We start from the raw sequence: 15,508 nt of genomic DNA on the forward strand, positions 1-15,508 counted from the left end.
AAAACACGAAGTTCAAGATAATTCTGGGAGTTTGTAATAGTGATGGGAACAGGTCAGTCACACGGGCATCATCGGAAAGGTGGTCTTGACTAAATACAGTTCATTTTGGGAGGGCAAGATAGGGACCCTAGAAGCAATTGACATAGCTCACACTTACAAGGTGAGTAGCTGTACCCTAGAGTACAGAGGCACTGGTAAGGACTGGGAAATGCTGGGTGTGGGCCCACCCTTCTGTGCTGTAGTTAGGAAGGAAGGAGGGTGGATTTGCCTTCCCAGAGGCCTGACTGGGCTGTCAAGGAAGAGTGTTGCCTGCCTTTCGGGCACTGGGAAGCTATTAATTGACTGCTGTGTATACACATAGTAGGATTTTGGAGAATTGTATAGAAATAAAGCTACAAACATCACCAGGTACTGGAAAACATGTTGTGTATAGAAAGACCTAAGACCTCAATCCGTGTAGTTACACAGATAAGGGTAAGAAGTGACTACTGTAGTCTGCTAGTTCCTACGTGAGGGTGAGATTTCTTGGAGTACCTGAGTCTGAAATGATGCAGAAAAGGGCACAATGAGAAGCTGAATATAAGTTTAATCCCAGGAATGAGACATATGTTTAAGAGTAGCGTCTTGTTAACCTCTGGTTAGCCAGAAGTTAGAAGGAAGCTGAAAAGGCAGTGGAGGCTTCACTGACCCATTTTTATAACAGGACTGGATGTTTTCCTGCTGTTGTTTAGAGCTGTTTCAAACAGAGTATGCACAATGCACACCCTTCCCCCAGTAGGACTCCCTAAGATGCATCAATTGAGTTATGTAGGAGCCAGAGTAACTATTACCATTCTCACTTCAGGCCCTAAAATCTGTTTGTGAAAATGGACTTCTTGTTTCAAGGTCACTGGCATCAGAAGCTGTACCCACATGTAACCCCTCTGCCAAGTTATCAGCTGAGGTTATAAAAATGTCAGGTTATATTGGAGAACTTAGGCTGCTGACACATTGGAAAAATCCCAACGTTTAACAGATCTCTTCAGTTTATATGCACATGGTTTTGTGAGGTAATTAATTATGTTTTTCATCCATCTTAACTGTAGCTTCTTTCCGGCAAGATGAGGTACTAGAAAGCAATAGACAATGTGAAAAACAAGCTGTTCTACTTAGTATTTCTGTTGCCAACATGTCTTCTGGGGGGTTTCCTGATCTCAGGAACACTCTTTCTCAGCAGTGTTCATCTAATTTTACTGTTCTAGCTCACAGCTCAGCTACAAAGCATTGCACCAGCATTCAGATACAGAACTGGTGAATCCCACACAGCTTCACCCCACATGGGGGTTGCCTAAGGCTGTTTAACAAAACACAAAAGAAATTAATCTCCAGTGGGTCAGGGTGAGCAACAGAATGAGTTGGACCTCTGAGACTGGAAAACACACATTACAATAAACAGTTTTTTAGCCAAGTTTTGAGGGTTGTTTCTCTGAAGTCTTTTAGATGGGTCTTCTGACAAGCAGTACAACACTGGGAATTTGAAAGTTTTTAGCATATGTTTTCCTCCCCTCCCCCTGTTTTTTTTTAACACATAGATTATCTTGAATGACTGGACAATCGATGTGAAACAGGATTTCACTTTTGGAATCAACCTAGCAAATGCTGCCCACCCCTGTGTGAGCTCACCATGTGCAAATGGGGGCACCTGCGTTCCCAAGAAGGACAGCTATGAATGTGACTGTCCCCTGGGCTTTGATGGGCAACATTGCCAAAAAGGTAATGATGGCTGCATTTCAATCCAGAGATCTGGAGTTGATCATAAAAATAAGTGAGATTTAGCACCTACAGCTGTGGTTTTACACATCCCTTAAAATAGAAACACTGGAGGCCAGAGCTCCCTTTGCATCCGTGCACATTCCATTTACCCAGGGATGAATTCCTTCTGTTACTTAGGAACATGGTAACTGTTATTCCAGCACAGAGCTATGATCCATAGATAGCAGCCTGGTATCTGGTTGCTTGTGGTGGCCAACACTGAACACTTCATACACATTTCTAATTATGCAGTGCTATACAAAGGGGGAATTCCTGCCAACATCCCCCAGCCAGTGATTATGTTACATCATAAAGCATGAGCATCGATAACCCTGGTAATTTTATCTTCCCTAGGGCTCACAACAAATGCTGTTCTCATATACAGAAAGGTCTAGTCCTTTTTTAGACACTGACTACTCTGATGGTAATTTCACCATCTGCACAGATCTTGCTGTAGTGCGGCAATGGAGACCACCAAGGAGGGAAACCTGCCCAGATGCACATTATTCTTCTTTCCCCAGAGCCACTGTAATAGTACAAACCTTAGATTCAGGAAAGTGCTCAGACTGTGTGGTGTCAAAAAAAAATGTCCTTTGGGTTATTCCACTAGATGGAGATGTTTCCCTTGTATGAGACTTGAGCTTGAAAAATTTCTGAGGGAGGATTTTGTAATGTAACAGTGAGCTCAGTTCAAAATAGCTGACTGATATTATTGTCCTCACTCACTCCTTCATTTCTCACAGGCACAAACTTCAGAGTTGAAAGTAGTGGTTTTGGTTAAATCATGATGAATAGATTGAGCAAAAAGACAATATCTTAGAACAAAACCAATTTACTAAAATACAATGCAAGAAACCCCTTTGCTTACGTTGTTGTGGTCTAGCTAATAGCTGGAGCAACGTCATTTATCCTGGCTTCTTTGTAGGGAGGAGGGAGAATTGTGATATTGGCTTGCTAGGTATATGCAGGGTGCTAAGCTCCAGCCTTCAAGATAGTATCTGCAGCAGCAGCGAGGTCTCCAGGGGGAGTCAAGGCAAGTGAATGCTTTGCAGCTTGTGTGTGTGGCTGCCTGCCTGTTCAGTGAGCTCCTGTGCATTGCTCGGGCCACAGCCCCTCGCCACTTGCCTGCTTCCAACCTGTGCTAAGCCCCAAAAGCAGTGTGCCGAGCTGCCTGCCACTGCACCTGCCTTGTGGCACTGCTGTGCTGCTGCTCAGCTGGCATGCCACTGCTCTCCTCCCTCTTGTAAGATGTGTGGGTGTCCAGGCTTTCACGGTCAGTCTGACGGGCCTTGTGCCTTTGGCTGAGGCTAGATCCTGGGGGTTGCTTCCTATGTGCATCCAATCATTTTCAAAAATGTACAAAAGCATGAGTCACCTGTTTTTGTGGTTTAACCCCAGCCAGCAGCTGAGTACCACGGAGCTGCTTGCTCACGCCCCACCGCTGGTGCGATGGGCAGGAATTGGAAAAAGGTAAAACCCATGAGCTGAGATAAGAACAGGTTAATAACTGAAATAAATAAATAAATAAAAATAATTAAAAGATAAAAACCAGTAATAACAACAATAATAACAATAATAATTGTAATAAAGAGAGAGAGAGAAAGAAATAAACCCAAGGGAGAAAAAAACCCCAAGTTGCTCACCACCTGCTGACTGATGCTCAGCCAGTTCCTGCTGCCTGTTGCTGCTGTTCAGGTGCCTCTCCCCCCGCCCCCACACACACGTGCAGCCTCAGCTGCCACTGAAAATCCAAGTTTTTGCTGAGAGATGTGCAGAGAGTACGGAGGTCCCTCCTGAACCACAGTCCACAGCAACCTTGATGAAGTGGAACAGATTTCTCAAAATAATTCTTACCTGTGTCTCTTCGGTAGGATGTAGACATGGCTAAGGCAGGGTGCATGTGCGTGTCCACTTCTGTTTCAGGATGGGATTTTGGTTAGTGCACTCAGCTGGTATGTGAATGGCTGCAGGTGCAGTCTCCATCCTGCTTGGTGGTAGGCAGCTGTAACACTGCCCTGAAAAATAAAAGTGCTTGTGAAGGACTGTGACTCATTCTTCAAAATTATACAGGCCACTTATAAAACTCAGCTTAAATGATGCTGGTATGAGGTATATGAGATATTGATTCATATCATAATGGATGGTTGGCTGAGGACTCTAATATTAGAGTTTCTGCTGGCCTTGCTGCGTTTTGTATCTTCTGTCCAAGTTGTGGGAAGCATTACAGGTATTTTTATACTTAATTGTGAGATGGAGTAGAACAGTGAATTACTGCATTCCCCTGGTTAGAGCTGATCCCTGGGTAAAGCATGGTGAGTCACTGGGATCTGAAAACTAGGACTAGCAGACGAGTTTGGTGCTGGTCCTACCTGTCTGCACCTTTGTGTGTTTTGAGCAGGCAAATATAAATACTTGGAGCAAAACAATAATAGAAAAGTGCTACCTTTATGGATGATTATAGTTGCTTATGAAAATGGGAAGCAGGGATCACACATTTGCAGAAAGGTGGGCGTGAAATTGGATGAAGGGAGATTCTTATGCTATAGAAAAATAAAATGAAAATGTTCTTGTTTTGTTTTGTGCTGACTCACTGCAGAGTGTGGAAGTTACTGCCTAAATGGTAAGTACTGCGAATGATGTGAAAACTGCTCAGTCATTGTGCATCTGTATCTGCTCTAGCACGCTGGATTTCCATTAAGCCTGGCAAGCTTCTGTCAATAAGCCAGAATACTTTCTGGGGTTGTATAGTACTTCCTTAAACATCATCCTGCTGATATTTTAAATTGCATCCAGAACACCTGCTAAGAGCAGACCAGTGTCTGTGAAGCTGGTCCATGCATCTGCAAAGCAGTGGGGCCAGCTGTCTGAGGGCTTTGTAGGGGTAGGTGCTACTTCAAGCTACCCTGCAGTTCAGAGCTCACTCCCACTTGTCATGAGTGCCTCTTTGCTGAATTGTGACGAGCAGAGAGTGAAGGTGTTTGGTCCTAGATCTCCTTACTGGCCTGTTCCCTTCCAGTTGCAAAGATCCTGCATGCGTCAAAGGTACTGCTAAAATTTACTTGGTTTTTTGCAGCCAAATTCAGTGCAACAAATGAAGAGCATACAGAAGAGCAAGCTGAGATAAATGGCCGTCAAACTCCATAGACAAAATCAGAGTGCTAGAGCAAGGGCAAGGGCTGCTGCATGGCACAGGCACCTTCCACTGCTGAAGGGAAGAGAAGCAGGGGTCTAGTGCTGGTGTGGGACGTGGCAGAGGAAGGGCTCCTTTCGTGCTCTGCTGCCATCTGCCATGGTCAGAGACTGTCCAGTGCAGAAAGCATCAGACCTGGTGAGGAATGTCTGGCCCAGTGTAACATATTTTGCAATCTTCCAGCGATGCTGGCAGGCTGCAGGCTGTGGGCCACCTGTGGTTGTTTCTTTAGACACATTAGACAGCTTTCCTGATTTTGCTATGGATAAAACAGGCGTTTGTCACCATCTAAAATTCTCAGTCTTGGCACTTAGAGCTAAATTTCATATTGCTGTTGTTGGCTACCAGACTACACCAATTGTTGCATATCTGTATTACAGTGAGCTCTTAAAGCCCAGTCGGCCTCTGCGTTGCGTAACGAAAGCAAGCATCCATGCCCTGAAAAGCTTGAAATCTCTATAGATGGGATTAGCTGTGGGTTGAAGGGATTAGTTCTCAGGAGGAAAATAGGATGAAGGCAGCTCTTTTAAGGAATTTATAAAATTGGTTTATATTAATGCAGCAGTCAGTTGTGAGCGATCAGCAGCAAGCTGTCGGATGTTCACCCAAAAGCTCTGTTCAGGCCAGTGCTTATAGCCTACCAAAGGCTGTGTATCAGGGATGCTCAGTGATTTATATCACACGTCAGAGTTATTTTACCAAAGTTTTCTCCATGGGCAGCCATACACCAGCACCAGGTCTGGTTGCAATGTGTGCTGCTGTCCCAGCAGCTGTACACCACAGCAGTATCAGGGGGTGTCCCTAGAGAAATGGGAGATGCTGCGTGTGAGACACTGGTGAGCTCTGAGCAAAACATCCTCCAAGGCAGCACTGCAGCATATCAAATATATCCGCCAAGAGGCTTTGCAGCCTCTGTCATACAGCCTTTAGTGTAGTCTCAGTTGCTTTCAATAGACCTTAAAGGGATTAGGGTCATCCTGTATGTCCTCCCTGGAAACAGCCTCCCCCCAGCACTGCACCCCAGGGTTGAACCCTCAGCAAGCAGCAGCCACTCTGTGCAAAGTCACATACACAAAAGGAGAAAATGGACAGCTGACAGGTCACCTGTGCTGTCTCCTGACCTCAGTTTGCAGGGGTGAGCGGTCCCAGCATGTGTTCTGTAGCTGGTGCTCCATAACGAGCCGAGGAGGAGTTTCTTAGACTAAGAACAGAAGGTGGTTAATGGACAAGATTTGGCAGGAGGGTGGCTTGAACCACACAGAGAATCAAGGAATGTGGAAGTGGGGGTAAAAACAGAATTTTCAATGTTTTCCTGGTACTTCATATTTTACTGTGCTAACATTTATGGTGGAGCAATACATTAGGGCCATGACATGAAGGCTGTAGGTATAGGGACTGTCACCAGTTTATAAACTACCTCAACTACTGCTGCTACATTTAGGTATGAACTAGCTATGCCTTTTTGCAAACCAGCGTGGGTTCAACTCAGTTCTGTGCCACCAGCAGGTACCTGCCAATGCAGGAGTAAACCAGTCTTGTCTCTTCTTTTGCCTTCCATTTCAGTGTCAGCTGGCATTCATCTTCAGTTTTTTATTTACTTTTCAGCCATTACAGAAGCAATTGAAATCCCGCAATTTATTGGTCGCAGTTACCTCACATATGATAATCCAGATATCCTGAAAAGGTAATGCATCTCCTGTGAACATAACTATTCTCTTTGTTAACCAATATAATTCTAGGAGCCTCATGTGGCAGGGTGTTGCATATTTAAGTGTTTTAAGCTGTATTTGGCATATTTCTAAATTTCAGGGAAAATAATACATTTTCTATGCTTATGGCTCAGTTGGTTATAATATCCGAACATCCTGCAGCCTGTAGAGTACTGGCATGCACAGCATATATCTGGCATGGAGAAGGACTGGTATGTGCTCTCTGAAAGTAGAGAGGCATACAGAGGCTGTATCTGTAAAGAGACTAAGGATTTTAACTCTTGCTGTAGCCTAAAATTTAGATCTTCAGACTTCTTTTTGGCTGCTCTATATCCTGGAAGATGCCCAAATTCCAGTAAATTGTGGGTTATTTTAATGAATTCCTCCATCTGCCTGTATTTCAGCCACTAGCTAGATGAGGCTTCACAGATGTCCTCACCTGCAGCTCAGTACCACTCACCTACCAGGACTTTCTGATTTGCCCTTCTTACGCTTCTTCCACTGCCTTCTGAGGGCACCAGATCTCCTGGACATTTTCAAAATGTGTTGTTCAACTCAATTTCACACAGAGCTTGGCGAGAAAACATTTATTTTTGTGGAGTAACCAAGTGTTTGGGATTCTGCAGGGACAAGTTAAATTCCCCCACTCTGAAATGCTGGGAATGGAGATGTGAACCAGAGTCTCACAAATCGGCATGTAGGCGAGTTGCAAGACAATAGCCTGCAAGACCAGCAGAGAAGAAATACAGCATCATCTGTTACATGTTTTTGAAGACTGTCCCAGCTCAATATTTTACTATTATTTCCTTCTACATTAAACAGGGTATCAGGATCAAGAACAAACGTGTTCATGAGGTTTAAAACCACAATGAAGGAAGGTCTTTTGATGTGGAGGGGAGATGGTCCCATGCGACCTAACAGTGACTTTATTTCTCTGGGCCTGCAAGAAGGAGCATTAATATTCAGGTAAACTCTCTCTGCCTTATTTGCATTGCATGCGGTACACTCAGGCGTCAGAGAAATTGCCACAATGCATCCAGTGCGCTTGTCCTTTTGGTGTAGTGTGAGACAATTACATCGTAAGGTTTTGTTCAGCGATGGGTCACATTTGTCTGGGACAGGATGTGAGTTGAAGAGGTGATGTGGAGCAAGTCTGCATCATTCCCACTCCCTTCTTCCCTCCCTCCCAATTTTTAAAACATCCACTTTTAATGTGATTTTCTAAAAGTCACCTTATGAGGGTATGAGTACTGTCAGAAACTCCTCCAATGCCTCTTGAAGCACTTGCCATCTCAGTTAAGGAAAGCAGGTGTCGGGTGTGCAAAGAGAGCAGGGGTCAAGGAAAAGCCCTGCTGATGCCTGTGCTCACTGCAGGCTCACTCTTTGCTGCAGAGTGCACATGGCAGCAAGGCTCACACCTTGCCAAACCCCCAAATATCCCACCCTGTGACACAAACCCAGGTGTCGCCAGGCTTTGTTCCTGCCTCCAACCACAGAACCGCTTATTTAAGAAACAATTACTACTCTCAAAAAGCTGAAAGTGGGAGTGTTGGGAGATGTTGGGCTGAACTCATGTTCTGTCTCCAGAATCGCTTTCACCCTTTCAGACACTTAGACTGTACAGCTTTTTGCATGGTGCTTTTCTGGGACTCCTGCATTTTGAAAGCCCTGTTTTCTTCATGATCCCCTTTTAGGCTGTATAAGGCAAGAAACCGTCAACTACAAATGCCATCATTATTATGGATTGTTGTGAGACACTGTTGATTAAATGACAAAGATTTTGTTCATCATTTAAGCTAATTTGAAGCTACCTTTTACTTTACTTACCTGGTTGTTGTTTGCTACCATGGATGCATAGACAAATCGCACTTTTCTATTAAAATTAATTTATTTTAAGCTTCTTTTCCATGTCATTTTCTGCGGTTGGTTTTGCAAAACCTCTTAGATGCCTCATTGTTTTATAAACAAGGAATTGACTCTGCAGAAATGGTGCATTTCTTAGATAACTTTGGGAGGCCCTATCTTATCCAAGATGCATGGTACTAAGTGGCTGATCTATTCTGTCTATTTTCTAGGCACAGTGCATATTTATTAGGGTTGTTGCTATCCCCCAGAGATGAAGATACACCACGGTTTTAGATCAAAACAGCTGAGTTTTATTGAAATAGCTGCACCTTCCAATGCATTTAGAAGGTGAAAAACTGCAATCCCAAATGAAAACTCCTAGCATACTGAAAGGCAGCACTGAACAAGATGGGGAAAGGGCAAATGCAGGAAAAAAACCCTCTTTTTTCTGGAAGAGTGATACTCATGCGACTTTCCCACCTTTTGAGAGGTGACATCGGAAGAGTGTCAGGGCTTCGAATTGGTCAGAAGTATTTTCCTGCAGCCCAAAATTAGATATCTGTGTTCTGGTCCAGTTTGAAATTTGAAACATACCTTTTTTTCTCCCATTTTCCTATTAGATTCCCTGTACAGTGTAAATGCTGCTGTAAATCCTTTCTGTTGTTCCCTGCTTCTGTAGAAGCTTATATCACTGTTGTAGGGGATCCCCATTCATTAAGGATATGGATCTCATATTTGTAGGAAGAGGTCTAACAATTAGATACAATCCTGAGCACCCAAACCTTTCTGTAGCTCTTGACCTTAAAGACTCAGGAGCAGCCTGTCCCCCCCGTGCCAAAAGACGGGCTGGCAGGGAAGACCAGCCTGGCTGAGCAGAGCTCTGGCTGGAACTCAGGGGGAAAGCAGAGTTTTCCACCTTTGGGAGAAGGGGCAGGCAACCCTGGAGGGCTATAGCGGTGTCGTGAGGTTACGCAGGGGGAAGGTGGAGAGGAGAAAGCCCAGCTAGAACTCAGGCTGGCCACTGCTGTAAAAGATGACAAAAAACGCTTTTACTATCATGTTAGAAACAGAAGGAGGGCCAAGGATAATCTGCATCCTTCATTGGATGCGGGGGGGAGCACTGCCACACAGGATGAGGAGAAGGCTGAGGTGCTTAATGCTTTCTTGCCTCAGTCCTTAACAGCAAGCCCAGCTTCCCTCTGGGTACTGAGCCCCCTGAGCTGGAAGACAGGGTGAGGAGGAGCAGAATGAAGTCCCCACAGTCCAGGGGGAAACGGTCAGTGACCTGCTGCTCCACGGAGACACGCACAGTCTGTGGGGCTGGATGGGATCCACCCGAGGGCACTGAGGGAGCTGGTGGGGCCAAGCCACTCTCCATCATATATCAACAGTCCTGGCTAAGTGAGGAGGTCTCAGAAGACTGGAGGTCAGCCAACATGACACCAGTCTTGTAGGTACAAGAAGGGCAGGAAGGAGGATCCAGGCAGCTACAGGCCTGCCAGCCTGACCTCGGTGCCAGGGACGGTTATGGAGCAGATCATCCTGGGTGCCATCCCGTGGCACGTGCAGGACAACCGGAGGATCAGGCCCAGCCAGCATGGGGTTATGAAAGGCAGATGGGCCTGATCTCCTTCTACAAGATGATGACCCACCAAGTGGGTGAGGGAAAGGCTGTGGATGTTGTCTACCTGGATGTTAGTAAAGCCTTTGACGCCATCTCCCACAGCATTCTCCTGGAGACACTGGCTGCTCGTGGCTTGGGTGGGTGTGCTCTGTGCTGGGTTAAGGGCCGGCTGAGTCCAGAGCGTGGTGGGGAATGGAGTTACATCCAGCTGGCAACTGGTCACCAGTGGTGTTCCCCAGGGCTCAGTACTGGGGCTGGTTCTCCTTAATATCTTTATCAAGATCTGGAAGAGGGGATGGAGTGTCCCCTCAGTGAGTTCACAGGTGACCCCCAGCTGTGGGGAGCGTTGATCTGCGGGAGGGCAGGAGGCTCTGCAGGGGGGTCTGGGCAGGCTGGAGCGATGGGCCCAGGCCAGTTGTGTGAGGTTCAACCAGGCTCAGTGCCGGGTCCTGCCCGTGGGTCACACCAGCCCCCGCAGCGCTGCGGGCTGGGGGCAGGGGGCTGGGAACTGCCTGGGGGGAAAGGGCCTGGGGGGGCTGGTCGGCAGCCGGCTGGGCATGAGCCCCCCGTGTGCCCAGGTGGCCAAGGAGGCCAGCAGCACCCTGGCTGGTGCCGGGAACAGCGTGGCCAGCAGGGCCAGGGCAGTGCTGTCCCCCTGCACTGGGCACTGGCGAGGCCGCCCCTCGACTCCTGTGTTCAGGTTGGGCCCCTCACTGCCAGGGGGACGCAGAGGGGCTGCAGCGTGTCCAGAGACGGGCAGGGGGCTGGTGCCGGGGCTGGGGCACAAGGCTGGTGGGGAGCGGCTGGGGGAACTGGGGGGGTCAGCCTGGAGAGGAGGAGGCTCGGGGGCACCTTGTGGCTCCCTGCAGCTGCCTGACAGGAGGGTGTAGGCAGGGGGGTCGGTCTCTTCTCCCAGGTGACAAGTGACAGGGCAAGAGGAGATGACCTGAAGCTGCGCCAGAGGAGGTTTAGATTGTATATTAGGATATTAGGAAAAAGTTCTTCACTGAAAGGTTGTTAAAGCATTGGGACAGACTGCCCAGGGAGGTGGTGGAATTGGCATCCCCAGAGGTATTTAAAATACGTGTAGATATGTTACTTAGTGACATGTTTTAGTGATGGACTTGTCAGTGCTGGATTAGCGGTTGGACTTGATGATCTCAGAGGTCTTTTCCAACCTAAGTGATTCCATGATTCTAGACAGGTATCTTCATCCTGGGTAAAAGGAGGTGCTTGTTTGAGACTCACTGAACCTCTGGGGAAGAGTCATATTTAGGATAAAAATTTTGCTCTGGGCAGCTCACGACTTAATGTGCTGTTCTCAAGTACCTTATCCTGGCCATCAACTTCATTCCAGGTTCAGCTTTTTTGTAATAGATGATGGCATTTGCTTTAATCTCTCTAGCGTGGTGCAGGCTGAAGGCTGACAGCAGGCTGGCTCAGGCTAATTCATCCTGCTTATGTAGGCAGTTGAGCAGCCAGAAGCTCACTGTGTTGTAGCATCTACTTCCCCTTCAGGAAGGTTGGCCCACATTGCTGGGACCCAAAAATTAAGATGCCTGGAGTGTAAACGTGATGGGAATGTTATGTCTGCTGAGTAATTTTAGTAGCAGCAAACACAAAGTAATAATCCTCTACAACTGAAGCAGGGAACTCTATGATTATCTCTGTTTTTATTTATTAGGCTTCATCCTTTCTAACATTACAGGTCTCAACCTTCCCTGTAATTCAGATGATTTACAGATCTGTTATAGGTCATGTGCTTTTTTGGTCTTGTAATTATTTATTTATTAACCCTGTTTGCAGCCTCCCGCTGCTGTCTCCCATTTGGCCAAAGGCCTGTAGGTCACTGACCTTCATAACCTCCTGTTTTGGGGAGAAACTTCCATGCAGAGGCACCCTACTTGCTCCCATGGGATGGTGGTGGTGGTGGTACCTACTCTGATGTAGGCAGGAGGGGTTTTACCTATTGCCCCATGACCCTGACTTTGCAAAGTAAGTGTGTTGCTGCTGGGCTTCCAAAGGATTCCACTGGTCCCCCCAGAGCCGGAGCTGTAAGGGGAGCTCTGGGAGCTGAGCAGTTAGGGCACAGAGTATGGATGTCTGAGCCATTTGGCAGCCAGCCAGCCTTTGCAAGGGAGGTAGTGACATTTTAATATTTTTTTTTTAATTGTAGCTACAATTTGGGCAGCGGCATTGCATCCATCACAGTGAATGGCTCTTTCAGCGATGGCCGGTGGCACAGAGTCAAGGCTGTTCGGTAAGTGGCCATGCTTCATCTGGAAGGCATTTTGGAGCTGCCCTGCTGTTAAAGGTGCTAGCTGGTGTGTCTGGATGCTGGTCAGGTGTGAATCACTGTGGCTTCACGCTCTCACATCACTTAGGAGTTAAACTGTTAGCAACTTGGCTGTTCCAGGACAATGTACACAAGATTATTGTGTTAGAGGTTACAGTGCCAACTCAGTGCAGCTCAAGGCAGGCTGCCAAAGTCACACAGGGCTATTCTGGGGCTGTGACAGACATTCTATTAAACCCATACCATTTGGGTTAAGAGTATTTTTTTTAGTGTCTGCATTTTTAAATTCCCTAGTGAGCATTTTTGCTGGCTGGCACAAGCACTGGAGCACGGACAGTGTATGGCTACTTTCTCGATTTGGAGGAGGTGCAGACATTTTGCAGTATATATATAGCTCATATTTATAACTCATTACCTCATGGGAGGCAAGAGTGCCCAGCATAGAAAGCACACATCTCTCCATGAGATGTTGGTTCCCTGGAAATTGCAGGCTGACATTAGCACAACTTGTTACCAAATTCAGTGAGAATAGGAACCCATCAAACGGCTCTTCTGTCAGCATGGTTATTGACCGTTTATAAAATGGAAGCAGTGTAAAAGCTTTAGTGAGAAACAAAACTGTTCATATTTAGTTTGCCTATTCCTTCCCTAATGTTGAAGCTTTTGCTGTTTGCTTTTTATATTACATCTTATTTTTGACATGTCCGACTCTGTCCATGTTCACTTCTCCCCCAGCTGTGCAATTTACTTCTTTCCCAGTTTTTTCTGCCCTGTAAATGTGTCCCACAGCCTTTGTAGTTCTCTGACATCTGAGTCTCTGGGGAGAAGAAACACCCCAATGGGTCTAGGTTGCTGTAGCACACTGCTGTCCATGGGGCTCCCCAGCGTCAGTCCCAAGCCTTCACCATGAAGTGCCCTGATGAGCACTTAGTCGCCCAGGTCACCTGGCAAGAGGGAGATGCTGCTGCTCCTCCTTCCACCTGGCTTTTGGCTGGATGTATTAGAGTTTGTTGTTCATTTCAGGGATGGACAATCTGGCAAAGTAACCGTGGATGATTACGGTGCCAGGACTGGTAAATCCCCTGGGAAGATGAGGCAGTTAAATATCAATGGGGATCTCTATGTAGGTAAGTGTTTGCTGTTCACACCAGGACCCAGATGCATTTTTGTGTCTGTTGTGTTTGGTTGGCTGCAAGGCAGAGCATCCCCACTTCATCCGTCTCAAAGTGAAGGCTTCACACAGCAGCCCCTGGTCCCCCACAGCCTGTTTTTTGTAGAGAGGCCTCTCTGGGTTGTAGCGGGTGGACTGGTATGACTGGTATGAGAAGGGACCAGCGCCATAGGGTGCAGTACCTCCAGCAGATATATAGAGAATCAGTGAGTGACAGCTGCAAAGCCTGCACCTCATTGGGAATCCGGGCACAAGCTTATTCAGCTCCCAACTGATGCTACAATTTCTGCAATAAATAATTAGCATCCTAGTTTATTAGCTCCTGCTTATCTCTTCTGTACTTTCAAGTGCTTAAAACTGTACTTAAAAAATCCACATAGCAACCTGTAAATGAAAATTAACTTCTGAGGTCTGCTAGGAAGGCTAATGGCATTGCTTGGTGTGCAGTCTGCTAAGCAGGAGCAGACACCTATGTCGGTGAAGAGTTTCTCATCACTACCTTTCCCCCAGGTGGCATGAAGGAAATAGCCCTGCACACGAACAGGCAGTACATGCGGGGCCTGGTGGGCTGCATCTCCCACCTCACGCTTTCAACTGATTACCACATCTCGCTGGTGGAGGATGCCACTGATGGGAAGAACATCAACACGTGTGGGACCAAGTGACAAGAGAGGAATCCTGGTGCTGAGGACCTATCGTGTGCTTGTGTGTGTGGCTGAACGTGAGCTGGCTGCCAGAGCCCTTTACAGCCAGCCCACATTCACCATCTGGGAAGGTGACAGAGCCAAAGGGACCCACGCCCCCCCCCACGTCCCCCCCCCAAAAAAAAAAACCCCAAACAAAAACCCAAAACATTTTCCCCTCTCCTTTCTTCTCCTTTTCTGAACAAACCAAACCAAATATTTTGTGTATGAACTATCCCCTCTACCTGTTAAGTTGTTAAGTGTTTAGCAAACTCTGAAGGTTGTGCATCGGTGCAACAGCAAAGAAATGTGTGATGTTACAAATAGCTCAATGAGTGTGTTTTGATCCTTAGGTTATCTTTTGTAGTATCAGAGAAAGAAGCCTTGAAACACATGCATTCATCCCACCCTGCAGTAGTACAATGACTGTGCTGTTCAACAAGTACACCATCAGGCAGTGTATCTATGCATTCAGATACACGTCCCAGAACAAGCGATTCTCCTTACCACTCTCTGGTTTAGCTGAATTGTATTTCATCCTGTGTAAATAACAGCTACAGTGACTGGTTTCAAGATATTTTTGTTTGTTGAGGAGGAAAGTTCTTAAAGTCTACTTTTTTATTACAAGCAACAAAATCAGTGAACCAATTTTGTAGAAGTAATTTTATACTTGTATATTTTTTATAGCAGCAGCAGACGTGCTTATGTGGTATAACTTTTAACATTTAGGTGTACTACACAACTAGCTCTTTGCACACTTTCCTAAATCCTGTAGTAAACTGTGGTTTAAATTTGTTACATAGGAGGCTTAATGTCTGTATTTTACAGTTTTGGTGGGGATATTTGTGAGTTACGACTCATTTTAAATCTTCTTGTTTTGTAAATTTTGACAGTTTAAAATTGTACATTATGAAGCTTTCCTGGCTTAAACAGATTAAAAGATAAGGAAAAAACTATAAAATGCTTGCTACTGTGGTATTATAAATCACTTTTTTTTTTCTTCTGAAAAACAAGAAAAGAGATGTGCAAGAGACCTTTGTGGGTCACAGTCATCTTAAAATAATATGTTTTCTAGGCCCTGGACCAACACTTATGCAACCTTGATTGCCAAACTGTAATTTAAGCAGACAAAGAGTGTTGTCAAGACACTAAGGAAATAGTCCAGAATGTCATAGTTCGGAGATTTTTCTTAACTCTTC

The 15,508-nt window shown here is 46.0% G+C and overlaps 1 protein-coding gene across 2 annotated transcripts in view; it reads left to right on the forward strand.

Moving 5' to 3' along the window:
- EGFLAM (EGF like, fibronectin type III and laminin G domains) overlaps positions 1 to 15,109 on the forward strand; it is an 88,686-nt gene extending 73,577 nt beyond the window's left edge. The window contains exons 18-24 of one of the 2 annotated variants that reach the window (XM_080372115.1): positions 1,572 to 1,752; positions 4,388 to 4,411; positions 6,587 to 6,665; positions 7,513 to 7,656; positions 12,336 to 12,419; positions 13,479 to 13,582; positions 14,137 to 15,109. In XM_080372115.1, coding sequence (XP_080228241.1) covers positions 1,572 to 1,752; positions 4,388 to 4,411; positions 6,587 to 6,665; positions 7,513 to 7,656; positions 12,336 to 12,419; positions 13,479 to 13,582; positions 14,137 to 14,291 — 771 coding nt within the window. In that variant the 3' untranslated portion in view covers positions 14,292 to 15,109. The remainder of the gene's footprint in view (positions 1 to 1,571; positions 1,753 to 4,387; positions 4,412 to 6,586; positions 6,666 to 7,512; positions 7,657 to 12,335; positions 12,420 to 13,478; positions 13,583 to 14,136) is intronic. The other variant, XM_080372116.1, reaches the window with a different exon arrangement.
- Positions 15,110 to 15,508: the final 399 nt, after the last annotated feature.

This window comes from Falco punctatus (genome assembly GCF_963210335.1).
Source record: "Falco punctatus genome assembly, chromosome: Z".
In the NCBI taxonomy this organism is placed as follows: domain Eukaryota; kingdom Metazoa; phylum Chordata; class Aves; order Falconiformes; family Falconidae; genus Falco; species Falco punctatus.